We start from the raw sequence: 14,574 nt of genomic DNA on the forward strand, positions 1-14,574 counted from the left end.
GCAACCTGCCAAACTTGGGCAATCCTACATGGTAAATGATCTCACTCTAACATTTGTCAAGTTGCATATCCTTAGATTACGTACTTACAAACACAAGTCAGTAGAGAGAAAGTTTAACACAGTTGTGCTGTAGCCATGTGTTTCTGGAGATGAGAACGACAAGCATTTGTTTCCTTGCTAATGGCACTGTACTGGGTATGGTAGCAGCTCAGTGCCATTCATCGGTGTAATGCTGCAACATCACAGTCATGCAGTGCTCTGACACAAGTTGTCTTAGACACGGACAAATTATTATTCCATACTACACATAAGAGGGCAGGTATGAAATCCGTCCTCTTAGAAATCAGCAGAAACATTTCAACTGAATTCTCAAGGAGAAACCCTGCAGGCAAGAATAAGACAAGGAAACTCTCTTCTCTCATGCCTTAAGGATTTGCACCTAAAGAAATATGTGACAAAATGGTCAATAAACAATAATGCTCTACTTTCTTCTTGTCTAGCAGTTTGAATATTTTTTTTCTGACCTTCAAGAGCATTTCAAACAAATAACCAAAGAGAAAGCTTAATTGTGGCTTAATTTCTTACAGTCATCCGTTTTCAAAACTATTCATCAGTTTTGGCGTGTGGTCAAGAAGAGGCACTAATGGTATCTTTTCTGTACATTTATTCTTTATAACAATCTCTTTCAGACCCAAGTAATTTTTAAGTTTGAAGCATAGCATAACCTAGTTTTCTTGAAGTCTTCTCTCAGTCTTTCCAACATTCCCCACCCAACGGATAGGTGAGATGCACCTCCCCTAACATTAACCATGTGAAAGTTGGGAATGCTCTCTAAACATTAGACGTAGCATTTGTTGACAGCAAATGGAGGGAGATGGTAGCACTGTAGACTGATTCATCCCATGTCGAAAGACGTACCTAAGGCAGATGGGATGAAGTGCTGGAGAGATATCTGTGCTAGTGCATTAAAAGAAGTTCTCTCTAAATAGGTTGAGGAACATGACTGAGCTTCTGGTGACTGCTGAAGGAAACAACTTCTTCACCAGCACCTTCTAGTGAGTAGGTGAGAGACTGCAACTGTACCTGTGAATGGATGTGTTCTGAAGACTGAAGTGTGACCATTATTTAACTTATGAACAAACTGGGCTACTGCATCTATATGGTATAATTAAGGCTTGAATTCTTAACTTTTAAGGAATCATAAAAAATTAGTGTTGCCATGAAGTACCCAGCAAGACAGAGTCACACTTAGATCTGGCTCTAGTAGTTTGAGAAATCCTGTCTGTTTTAGGCCTTAGTTTCTACTGGCAAGAGCAATCACACGTCTCTCTTCCAGTACATGGGCACAAGTCTGCACTCTAGTGCGTTCCAGCAGCACAGACTGAAAGTACATGCATCAGAAATCTGGATGCAGGTGAGCTGTGGCTCCAGCTAAGAACAAATAAATAAAAATTAAAAAACCCACTCTATAGATAGAGTACAAATGTAGTTGTTACACAGCCAACAATCCAGATGGTGATGTGTTCCAGGACAAAATCTGCGTTTGGCATCTGGATCCTGGTGGCAGCTGAGTTTCTTTTCTGCTTTGAATCACCCCAATTCTGTTGTGAAGCAAGAGAGTATGTTGAGCTTCTACCACAGTGCTCTGAAAATCAAGACCCCAGCACGCTGTGCCCCAGCGAAGCAGCAGCACGATGCATGCAGCGTTTGCGTGCCAACACGGCCTGTCAGAGCCATACCACTGGCACGGCTGAATACCCGTTTCTTTGATGCCCTCAATTAAATTCCTCCCCTTCCCTCGCGGTGAAGGCGTGCTGATTATACGCTGAAATATGTTGTCATATGCACCCTGCTGGATGCTACTTTTGGACGGACCACCGTCATTCTGGCTGTGAAACTCTGCAAGCGCCGAGCGGCGCGGCAGCGTATGGGAGACAGAAGGATCTGGGGAAGAGGTTGAGAGGTTTTTAAGCGGGAGGAACAAAGAAATAAATAAAAATAATCCGAAGCGAACCAAAAAAGCCACCCAGCAGCCGAGGCGAAGGGGAGGAGCCGGGCTAGGGGCTTGGCTCTCCCCTGGGCCGTGCTTGGCAGCGCTTCGCCAAGTGCCAGCCGGCTGCGGGGGCTGCTCGGCCGCGGGGACAGGGCTGCTGCGAGCCCCCCGAGCCCCCCGCCGCCGGGCGGGGCCGGACCGGGCGGGGCCGGGCAGGGGAGGGCCAGGCAGGGCCGTCCCAGCGGCGGGGCAGCGAGGGGGCGCCGCGGGGCAGGTGAGGGCCGGCGCCGCGCCCCGCGGCGGAGCTGGAGAGCGGCGGCTCCGTCCAGGCGCTTCCGGGCGCGGCGGGGAAGGAGGAGGGGTGGGGTGGGTGGAGGGAGGGAGGCAGGCAGGGAGGGAAGGAGGGAGGCCGCCTTTTTTAGGAGGGAGACCCTCCTTCGCGGCCGCCCGCCCGCCCGCTCGCAGCCATGGCTTTGAAGGAGGCGGGCGGCAGCATCCTGCCCATCAGCGACATGGTGTCGGGGCCGTCGGGCTCGCCGTTCCCCGAGGTGGTGGAGCTGAACGTGGGGGGCCAGGTGTACGTGACGAGGCACTCCACGCTGCTCAGTGTCCCGGACAGCACGCTAGCCACCATGTTCTCGCCCTGCCGGGGCGGCCCGGCGGCGGCACGGCAGCTGCCCAGGGACAGCCGGGCGCGCTTCTTCATCGACCGCGACGGCTTCCTCTTCAGGTACGTGCTGGATTACTTGCGGGACAAGCAGCTGGCGCTGCCCGAGCACTTCCCCGAGAAGGAGCGGCTCCTGCGGGAGGCCGAGTACTTCCAGCTGGGCGACCTGGTGAAGCTGCTGTCGCCCAAGGTCACCAAGCAGAGCTCGCTCAACGACGAGGGCTGCCAGAGCGACCTGGAGGACAGCAACTCGCAGGGCAGCAGCGACCGGCTGCAGCGGGCGGCGCTGGACAAGCGCTCGGGCTTCCTCACCGTGGGCTACCGCGGCTCCTACACCACGGTGCGGGACAACCAGGCGGACGCCAAGTTCCGCCGCGTCGCCCGCATCATGGTGTGCGGCAGGATCGCCCTGGCCAAGGAGGTCTTCGGCGAGACCCTGAACGAGAGCCGCGACCCCGACCGCCCCCCCGAGAAGTACACCTCCCGCTTCTACCTCAAGTTCACCTACCTGGAGCAAGCCTTCGACCGGCTCTCCGAGGCGGGCTTCCACATGGTGGCTTGCAACTCCACCGGCACCGCCGCCTTCATCAACCAGTACAGGGACGACAAGATCTGGAGCAGCTACACCGAGTACATCTTCTTTAGTAAGTGCTGCCCCCGGGGTGGGTGCGCAGCGGTGTCTGCTTAAATCTGCCTCCCCACTACCCTGAATAAAAAACAAAAGCACCTTGTTGCCCCCAACCCCTTAAAAATACCCTTAAAAACACCTTGTTGTCCCGCAGCAACGTGCAGGTGGGGGAAAAAGGGGGCTGCGACCCCTCTTTAAGCATTGTCACTGCCACAGTACTTTGTGTAGGGGGGGAGCCCGGGGATGCCTGATGTCTCTGGAGTGCCAACGGGAGCAGTTCCTTCCCTCCCCCCCCCCCCAAGACCCAGTTGGAGAAATCGGGGCTGTTTGCACCTTTTAGTAGGAAGTGAATGCACCCCGGGGAGGAGCAGCCCCCTTGCCCCGTGCCGGGGTCTCCCCCAGGGGCATCGCGGCGGGTCCCAGTGCTGGCTGTGCCGCTCCATGGTGTGGGGACTGCGCCGCTGGAGCTGGGAGAGAGGAAGGGTTTTTAATATTTCATTACAACATCGCCTTCAGCTCTCGTTAGCTGCGGAGTAAGCACGCTGGCAGCGGGTGCGCTCCCGGTGAGGGCAGCGAGGGCAGAGCCACGTCCTGGGGAACAAGAAGGAGCCTGGCTCAAAGGGAGGAAAAAACCCAAATGCATACACAAAAGCTCTGTGGTGTGTACACAGCTCTTAAGTAACTCTGCTTGTTGGCTCTGCTTAGCCTTAAAGGTTGCGGGTCACTCGCAAATAGGGGAATCAAGCGATGGAGAATGCTGTGTTTCTATCTTGCAAAGTACTCAGCCCTCTGTAGGGCAGAGGTTTGGACTGCTGAAACAGCAGCTGGATGGAAAACACCAGCCCTTGGCAGAGATTTGTATCTGAAAGGCAGAGGTTAGCCTTAAACCTTACTGGTGTGTTTGGGGAGTTAAGAGAGCCCTGCTGTTCTCCATCCCCTGTCTTGTTCCTTCTACCTTTGTGTGGTCTCCTGCTGCCTGAGGGCAGGAGGAGAGCTTCTGTTGAGCATCTATCTATCTGTCCCTGGGTGGCATACACAACCCCAAACCTCACCAGGAGTGGGGCTAAACAGAAGCAACCTGTTTTGTGTGCAAAACCAGACTTGGGCACAGGATTTAGTAGAGGAGGGAGATGTGAATGGCTTTCTTTTCGGAAGAGAAATTCATTCAATAGTTCGATGATATTTAGGTGGTGACCACCCTTTGGTGAACAAACTTCAGTTCTTCAGTATTCAAAACTATATTAAAACAGCTTTTGAAGATTCGTTATGTAACCCATCAAGCTGGTCATATCTGATTAGGAGATGTAAAAACTGAGTTGTCAGAGGGGCTTTACTTTCTTCTGTGTGGACTTAATCATGTAAAATATGTGTTAATTAATTTTCCTTTCTGAAAAAGAGGGACCTAATTTTCGAAATAGTAGAAATTCCTTACTGTTGTTATCAAGACTATGAAATAGCCTATTCTGTTTGATCAGACATAGATTTTTTGGGTGCCTAATTATTTGTGTGCATTTGTGATGCTTACAATGTTTTGGATTCTTTTGTGTGTGTGTTATGATGAGGTTGCTGTATAGAACAGTGCTCTAATTCAGATCAGCATTCCAAATTAATCCCCAGTGTAATGCCACTGATTTATGTGGAATCATGCCAGGGATGAATTAGATGTCGTACACCACAATTTCTTTTTTAATTTTTTTTTTTTGGCTTCCAGTTTATTGTGTTATAACAAGTAAAACAGGTAGTTAATTACTTAATTTGATAATTGAAAACTTCAGTTTTTGCCTAATATTATTATTTTCCCCTACTCTTGGTTGCAAACAATGGCTGAGCTAAAGTAGGCTTAAAAGAAGGGGAATAGGTTTTATTTTTCGTAGCTTAGTTTGGCAACCTCTGCTTAATGTAATTTTATAAATTTCTGTATGATTATGTGATAGATTCTTCCAAAATGTAGCAATGCTGAGATAACTTTAAAAAATAAACAAAGAAAAAAAATCCAAATAAGAAGAGAAACAGGCAGAGCACGATGTCTGAAGTAATGCCTTAGGGATTATTTTTCTTTTTAACTGACTTAAATGTCCAGTTGATGGAGATCTCTGATAAAACAATGCTTTATAATGGAGGGCTCTGGGTGGATTGGGTGCTTTCTGTAGTTTCTGTCTCCTGCATAAGAACCCACTGAAGGGACAGCAAACCTTAAAAGCCTGCCCTGCTGCTATATACCAGGGGGGAGAAGACTGATCAAAGTTACTGGCTGTGGTCTCTCCAAGACCATTTGCCAGGACCATATTTGTTTATTTGCTCACATAAACACAGCTTTGTACGCATCATGACCACCTGCTACCAGCAGCTATATTAGTTGTTGGTTTGTAATTCTATAGCAGCCACAGTTTTCTCTCCAACTGTTTCTCCGGAGGACTTGTGGACAATTCTGGAGGTGTGGAAAAATACATGAGGATATACACATTGTAGCCATTGCCTTAGATCAGGACAACCTGAATGAGTTTCTTCCCAAGCCACTAAGGAACATTTGAAGGCCAAAGGTGGCCTTTAGTCTCTGCTTGGGGAAATGGATTTCAGGTCTGTTTCTAGTATATCTCTATCTTCTGTATTTTGAATTAAAAAAACAATCTCACTTTTTAAGAAAATAAATTCCACTTTTTGAAATGTTGTGGCAGATGAAATTCACTTTGGGTACTAAACATAATTTAGTTAGTTTTTAGATTGTTTAGTATCAGTGGATGGATTAGTTGATTCAACTCTGACTCAAGAACCAGGGGTTGTTTGAGATGATCCTTCAGACTTTGGTAACATGTCCTGACACATAGAGAGATGCACTTTCTTAGCATGCATAATTCTTTAAAATATATATATATATATATATATATATATATATATATTATTTGCCTCCAGTGGTGTGCAAACTATCACCTATGCAGGGACTGCTTCATTTGTCTCCACAATTACTACATATTGATGGCTCATTTCTGGAAAGTGCTCAACAGATCTGTTCCATGTATCTATTACAAACTCTCTCTCCTAATGGCTGATAAAATTGGTAGCTTTTAATGTGGTATTGAAAGGGCTCTACTAAAGTGCATCACTTTTCATTTTTTTTCTCCCCCAGTAGCTCAGCTCTGAGCTATACTTGCTCAGATCCTGAAGACTAACTAGGGCTATTAAAGCTTACAGACCTTAGCCCATGAGAGAGTGATTTGGTTCTGTTAATACAGTGTGAAACATATCTGCAGTTTGGGAAAGAGGCTCAAGCTCTTTTGCTGCATTAGTTTCAGGCCATCATGTGGACCACTGTTTAGTTAATTACCTGTTGGTAATAGTCCTCACAAAAGTTCCATGTAGGTGGAGATGGGAGACCAGAAGCAAGGAGACCTTACTTCACATGGCTGCAGACAACTTAGCAAGCCCTCTGTTAGTAGGTCTCTTTGTAAGGTTTTTGTGTAATTTACATTTTTAAGCTTTTCTTTTGTAGTTCACTGTATCTCTTGGTGCTATTGTGTAATGTAGAATTGCCAGTGCGTGCTATTACTATATATTTTTTTTCTTCTGTAGAATCTAATTGGTCTTAATGGATTTTACATTTAACATCTGCTACACAATCTGACTTATGGGTGTTGAGAGCATCATGCTCAGCTGGAAGCTATCCACTCTGAATTGACATGGATACTGTAAGAAGACAGTAATATTTCATGAAAAAAATGTTGTATTCTGTTTCAGTATCCCTGTTTCACGTGACATTTTGTTTCCGTGCCTATTTTTATTCGTAATGGGTAACACTTGCATGAATTTATGGCACTTATTTTCTGCTTGGTCACAGTATGCAGAGATTACACTGGTTTCTGTGGAAATTGTCATAAACAAGTGTTAATAATTTCATAATCAGTAGGGGAATAATCTGTTGGAAGCAATTAAAAAAAAAAAAAAAACCACTCACCCCCAAAACAAACAAGTAAACAAAATACCATACAAACAGCTCATTGTTTGGATCTTTGTAATACAGAGGAGAAGAAAACAGAAGGTGATAATTGAAACATGGTGAAAAAACATAAGTGAAATAGATTGAGATGTTAATTGTTCTGTAAATGCCAAATCCAGTTCATCATCCCACTGGGATAGCTAGGGGGTGGTGTGTTGGCAGGTAACCCTAAACTGCTCTGAGGGAACAGTGTAAGGAGATCCATTCTGTGGGTGGTTTCTGTGGCAATGCCAAGCTGCTCTTCATCCATCACTATTTATTTGGTAGTGTTTTTGCTACATGGAGTGTCTTGGGATACTCTTTTCAACTAACCTTTTTACGTATGTGATGTATACCTAGAAATTACTAGGCTTAGAAGAGAAAGGAGACTAAACCAAAAGTAAAATAAGGATATTGCTTCTCTGTGGAATGTTAAGGTGGGCTATTTTTTTCTGAGCCTGAATCGGAGTCTCAAATATTTGAGGGGTATTCTTGGTGGATTTGATCCATCATGTCTCCCTGCATCACAGGTGTGATGTAGGAAAGCTTTAGATTTCTGACAGTATCAGAATCTAGAAATGTTGGTCACTATTGTGTGAAGCTCTTTAAAATTTAAGAGTGATTTTGTAAGTTGTGACTTTGGCAAATTGACATAAAACTTCATGATGATCTGTTTATTAGTCCAGTTAACTCTAATATTGTTTAAAAATATAAGCGTAATAGGATATGCTTTGTCTTGTCATCTTCCAAAATGCACGTCACTGAACATAAAAGGATGAATCAAAGCATACAGTCATAAATCACTATTATGAAAATATTTTCCTTATGCCACCACTTGACATAGTGAAATAATCTAGACTACTGAAATTGGTGTTCTAATTTCAGTCATCATTTCAATCTACAGACTCAATTTCAGGGACTGATTTTTTTTTTTTTTTTAAAGATGCGAAATTAAAAAGGAATTAGAACAAATTCTTCTTTTCAATAAATAATGAAAACCAGAGTTTCTCTACAGCTAGTGTGTGAAGACACTGCTCTAAAAATGATACTGGGAACCTTTTGATTTTCTTAAATTCAAGTAGAAGTATGCAAGACTCAATACAATGATTTATGATTGAACTTGAATCATTACATCCACATTCTGCTCTTATTAAAATAAAGTTAAATGTTTAAGTACTGTATAACCACTTTAATGTTTGGAGCTGGGAATTGGGACTGTTGCACAGTATTTTAAAAGGAAGATTGGAGATTATCAGAGGAAACATCTGTCTGGTATTATATACTAGGATCACTATTAGATGAGTAACAGATTCATTGATACAAGCAGCTGTTATTTCTGGTATTCAGAAATGGAAATATACTTTTTTTGATAACTATTCCATACTTACACTTCTTATGCATTGCTTGGGAATGAAGTTACAATGTTGGAGAAGCTGACTTTGCTGGTTTCCTAATATTTTGCAGGAAAACTGTTTCTTGGTGTCAGATCACTTCATGCATTTTCAAGGATTTATGACAGTGGTTGCAGGGAAACATTTACATTCTGACAGTGGAATGAGCAAATCATATCTTATTTTTTTCCTTTATTGTCAACATGAATTGCTAGTTATCTACTGTTCAAGTGCAGAATTTGTGTGCAAAAGTTTTTCACAGTATACCATTCCAACATTGTGATTTAAAATTAAAACATTACTGCTAATAAAATATATTTTGAAACATATTTGCTTTCACAGTGTGATATGGCTGGTAATTTCACTGCTGCTTTTCTCCTTTGCAGCAAATACGGAATTCATTATGCTATGATGAGAATTTGTGTGGTGTGCAAAAATTCACTGAGTGCTGCACAAAGAGGGAGCTCAACAATACTCACGTTATCCTCTTTCTGCCACAGTTCTGCATTTAAACATATTTCCCCAGAAATGAAAAGCCTGTCAGCCAACTCTCAAAGATAAAATGTTATGGGTGTGAGGAAAGACTGAAGTGGTTTCTACTAACCTAAGCCTGAGAAGGGCACTCTTTGTGGCCCAGCTGAACATCATCATGACCTGAACAAACCATCCAGAAATAATCAGTCACATTTTGGTGTGCTATCAGTTTAAGGGTGAGGTTTTTGCTGAGGAAGGTCCCTAGCACAAAGAAGGAAAGTATGGAGGGTGGTATACATGCATTTCACTTCTGTGGGGTGGCCAGGACCAACATGGTGCCTGGTACAGCTCCCAGCCAGCACTGCTCTGTGTTCTCTCAGCAGCTAGGCACATTCTTGGTGTCACTGTAGGAGATGTGAATAACATGCCCTCCATTTTCTATCTCCGCTTTTGGATTACTCTACTGCCAGAGTCATGTAAGTTGTCCAAGGTCACACTTACAGAGCTTTTCTACACTATGGGCTGATTATTTGGTTGGGGGTTGTTTGACTTGATATAATTGTTGAGGAAAGCTGGAGTCACGATACCAGATAACATCTTTACTTGGCAAGCAGGTATTGATATTTTTGTATTTGAGGATGACTTTATTTCATTTCTCATCGCTAGACTTTTCTTACTTAAAGTGGCAGGAATAGTAATGGCACTCTCAAATCATGGCTCTTAAATTGAGCCACAAGCCCAATGGAAAATCCTTTAAAAAAATTACCTGGCAAAACTTCATTTTTCTTTAGTAAATCAAACGCTTCATGATGGATTTCCTGGGGAGGTTGTTCACTCTAGCTTGATAAAACTGCATGTTCTCTTTGAGAAGGGGTAATTTATATTCTAATTAAAGTTCATATATTAACTAAATGTTAGGAGAAAAAAGTGCTAGGTCTGAAATGAAATTATCATTCTCAGTAGAGTTTAAGTACATCTCTTTAAATATTTTGTATTACTTCTATTCTTTTATTTTTAAATCAGTAATGACCTTTGTATATTTAGCTTTTGCCTCATACACATTAAGGATTGTTCAGTTTTTTTTTTTTTTTTTTTTTTAACCTAAATGGGATTAGTCATAAACAGCATATGAAACTCACACTCCAGCCCCATTCACAGCTGCAAGATAGACCTTCACTGGGACTAAAGCACCAAATTGCCTTGCACTAGTCTTTCACATCAAAGTGAAATTAAAACTACGTGAGTAATTATTTAGTGTCATAATTGTTCCTAGTACACAAAATCCTGGCAGGAGGCAAGCAAGGAGGATTTATAATTTTCATGGCACTTGTAAAAGAATTGAATGCAACCATTCAATTTTGGTTGCATTTTATCAGAATGTGATACCAAAACTTATGTTTGTTACATTTTAACAGTTGAGTTTCAGAAGACATTTAAATGAAAGGGTGCATCTAGCTGCAAGGTGTCATTCCATTTATGTAATCACATCTCTAAATCTTCTCAGGACTTCACCACACATGTAACACAGTGGTGTCGATAGATGTTTCACGTTTTTAGTGATGAATACAATGGTTTGAAAATGTTTAAGCAAATATTATTTCATATTTATGGTATGACTTCTGTCTTGGTACTGTCTTTCCAAGGTTGTGAGCAATGTGTTTATCCATTCTTTACCCTATGGGTGCCAGACAGGCCATAAGCAGTGGGAGGACTGTTCAGCTCTGGCTAATACAGTGATTCATTCATCATCATCATTTCGCCTGGTCAAAATTCAGTTGTTCCCTTTCTCATTGTTCTCATATTCCTGAACTCTATTGCAGGGGCTCTGAGTAAAGGAGGCGAAGAGACAGGAGCCACTGCCTCAGGGGATTGCCACTGCCTCCAGGCAGCTTCTGCTGCCTCTGGGCTGTGTGTGCTTGTCAGGTTTGCTTTGTAGTGCTCCTGTACGCTGTGCCCGACCTCTTTTCTGTTTCCATGATATGCTCTTAGTGAATAAGGAAAACCAGAATGGATTATAGAGTAAAAAAGTAATAGAAATTCCTTTTGAAGGGGCTTCTACAACACTTTTACAACACTATGAATAAATCCAGAGACAAACAACTCAATCCAAAGTGCAAGTACATACAGCAAGAGTAACTAATGCATAGAAGTAGATATGCTGCATGTTTCCTTTGGGGGAAAAGGAGAGGGATGAAGAACTAAAAAGAAATCAACACTGTCATTATTTTTTATTAATGAAATTAAATATTCCAGGTTTTCATTTAGCATGCATTTAGTCTTACTGTACATAATATATAGAGATATTCTCTTTGCATTAGCACAAAGATGTGATTCAGAAACGAAATCAGGCAATATATTATTTATTTGTTAAAACCTTCAGATGTGTTTTGTATCTTTTCTTCTTCATCCTCACTGGGAATTACTCTTTAGTAGTATTAACAAATACTCCCAGAGAGAGAGGAGTTGGTGCTCAGGGACTCTTGTCACATTTTGTTGTAAACAGACTTCTGCAACATAGGTTAATAGTGAAATTGTTGTGTATATACATCTTTGAACAAGGATATTCATAGGTTATTTCAAGGTTTATAACTACGTAAGCATATTCCATGGAAGTTATTAAAGTGTGCTATCATTACAGAGGCTTTTAACCAGTAAATATTTTGTTGGATATCTGTAAAGCGTTTTATATTTGTTAAATAAGAAGAAGAAATTTATGTCTAAATTCTAATGCAAGCATGTCTATATGCATAGGTATGTGTATCATGTATACATACATGGTTAGTGATACTCAGAGGTATATAATCTGGCAATATTGTTCATGATTCAAAGTTTTTTTTCCCAGCAGAGTTAGCAAGCTCCTTTCTTTATTCAGATTACTAATGAAATACCCATGTCCATCCTATCTGATGGTCACAGTTTAAGGTACAAAAGAATTAAAGTGGACATGTGCAGTATGATTTTAAATGCTCAAACACAAGGCATTCTTATCCTTTTGCACAAATAAGCAATTTCCCAGAATAAACGAACTTATTGAGAGGAAGAATTTTCATTTGGAAGATCTGAACACTTTTCCTTGTCTTGATTTCATTTACTTACTTGGTGGCAAGCTGTATATGAAAAAACAACTGTACGTGGGCTCAGTGGATACTAAGTCACTTAGTAAAAGTAGAATTTATTTATTTTTTAATTTTTCCCCCGTCCTGGAGAGATGTAAGAGTCTCTAGGGCTGATTTTCATTTTTTGTTTGATGTACATATATCCAGAGGATGTTCATTAAACATTTCCACCTTTGGCTGTTTGCTGCTTACTTCCATATTTGCTTCTCATCTTAGACTTGCTCATCTTTTTTTCTATTTGTCTTTTTCTCTCCTTCCCCCATGCTTTGCATATTTCCTTCATCTTTCTGTTTAGCTAATTGCCTCAATTCCACCACTTGCTCCAGAACTGGAGATCTAAAGTTTTCATGTAGATTTCTTACCCTGCTCTGAGTAGGCTGGATACAAGTTACATCAAGATGAAAGTTTGGTAGTGGTATGCACTGGTCCATGTATTTAAACTATTATGCCTTATTGACAGGACATGCAAGTTTGGTTTTGTTTTCCAACTATATCTAGTTTCAGTGAAAAAACATGGGCTTAGCTAAAGATTTCGAAACTTTAGGTTCACAGTATTTCTAATATCAAAAGACAAAAGAGAAATTGACTTATTCCTTCTTAACTGTGTTCTGTAATAGCTGAGTTAGAGCATGAATGTAACTTGGAGAGTCTGTGAAGTATACGCATTATTGACCCTTTATAATTATCATAAAAAAGGGGTAGTGTCAATATTTGTATATAGTGGAATATATTTTAAGGATGACTGATCTTAAAGAGGTACAGAATTACATCTATACCCATTATACAAATAAATAGGTATGATATAGTTCTTTTCAATATGTTTTCATAACTTAAAAACAGTTTATTAGAACAAGATGTTTTTTTTTCCTGCCTATTAATCAAATCCCCACTAAAACCACTATACCAGCAAAACTTCCAGAGTAATGATAAATATCTATTATGTGTAAGTAGAAGTATTCTGTAATGCTTGTGGTCTTTAATCCAAGGTTCTTTCGTTCTCATTGGAATTCATGAATACTAAATAATATGAAAACAAACTACATAAGTGTTAGAAGGCAGATAAAGTAAGTCTGGAAAATTTATCGGGGTTGTCTTTCTCCACTGTATTGTCTACACATTAAAGCTGAACAACATTTTCTGCTAGTCTTTCTTAATAAAGACAGTTTCTTTCCCTTTTTCTTAAGTCACTCATTTACAGCCAGTAACTTCTCAGTATTGTTGTTCGTAGACAGCTGTTTCTATTTATGTTGTTAATGCCTACTGTGACTTTTTAGTTGATCTGAAACAAAATGGAGGCATGGCTACTCTTGCCTTTTCACCTATTTTTGTCTCTTTCCAGTGTTTAGGAACAAAAATACCACTCATTCCATCCTTCTAAAAATAACTGCATGCAATCTTGTAAGAGTGTGATCAATATTACTGAAGCTACTTGGACTTCCGGAAAAAATATCAAAACAATTCAGCTGTATATGGTGCAAGACAGAATAGGGCAGGTGTTTAAGTAAGATTGGATCTGTCCTCTTGTTTCCAAATTTCTGGCATCTATCCCCCCTCCCCATCTTCCTTTTTCAGTAGCATCCATTTTCAGAACCAGTTCTTGAGAGCAGGAACTGTCAGTATCTCTGTATGTGCATATGCCTTATCATATTAAAACAATAACAAAAAATGTGAAAGGAATGTAACTATGAACACTAATTTGTAATCCCGCTTGCAATTCTTACTTTACTAATACCTGTAGAGTTTAATTTTCTATGTTAGCAATTCCTTAGAAAGCTACACATAGCTGCTACCTGTTTCAGTTTTACCATAACTCAAACATCAATTTCTGACCATTTTCTTTTTTTTCACATGAAATCTTTTCATGCTGTCAGTTTGTCTCTGGGGATATAATAAATGAATATAGCATTTCTAAATGTTATAGACAGAGATAGCTTAAGGATATACATTTTGTCTATCATCTCCCCCAACCTCCAAAAATTGAGAATAACAGATAACAATATCTGTAAGCTTTAGAATAACACTAACTCCATAAGATAAAAGATACAAACTTTTCAGACATTTATGGGTTATTTAGTATGTGACATTTTGAGTACTGATTGAATTTCTGTTTAATCCCATAACCTGCCAAGATTATATATATATTCATATGATCATTAACCATCAGCCTGGCCTCCAGTCATAAAAACACTCACATTTTCACTCACACCCTTTCATTACTTGCATTTTCGACCTGCAATGGAAGTAGTTTGGTGTCTAAATTGGTGAAATTATGCCCCTAAATAACTGCATCTGTGATCACATTTAATTACAGGAAGAAGAAGGCACTTGCTGTAGA

At 41.1% G+C, this 14,574-nt stretch overlaps 1 protein-coding gene across 1 annotated transcript in view; it reads left to right on the top strand.

Moving 5' to 3' along the window:
* Window positions 1–2,460: 2,460 nt before the first annotated feature.
* KCTD8 (potassium channel tetramerization domain containing 8) overlaps window positions 2,461–14,574 on the top strand; it is a gene marked incomplete at both ends in the record, with an annotated part of 90,416 nt that continues 78,302 nt past the window's right edge. The window contains one exon of the mRNA XM_084285964.1: window positions 2,461–3,304. Within this exon, the coding sequence (XP_084142090.1) occupies window positions 2,461–3,304 (844 nt within the window). The remainder of the gene's footprint in view (window positions 3,305–14,574) is intronic.

The sequence above is a fragment of the Netta rufina genome (assembly GCF_964035555.1).
Source record: "Netta rufina genome assembly, chromosome: 4".
Classification (NCBI taxonomy): domain Eukaryota; kingdom Metazoa; phylum Chordata; class Aves; order Anseriformes; family Anatidae; genus Netta; species Netta rufina.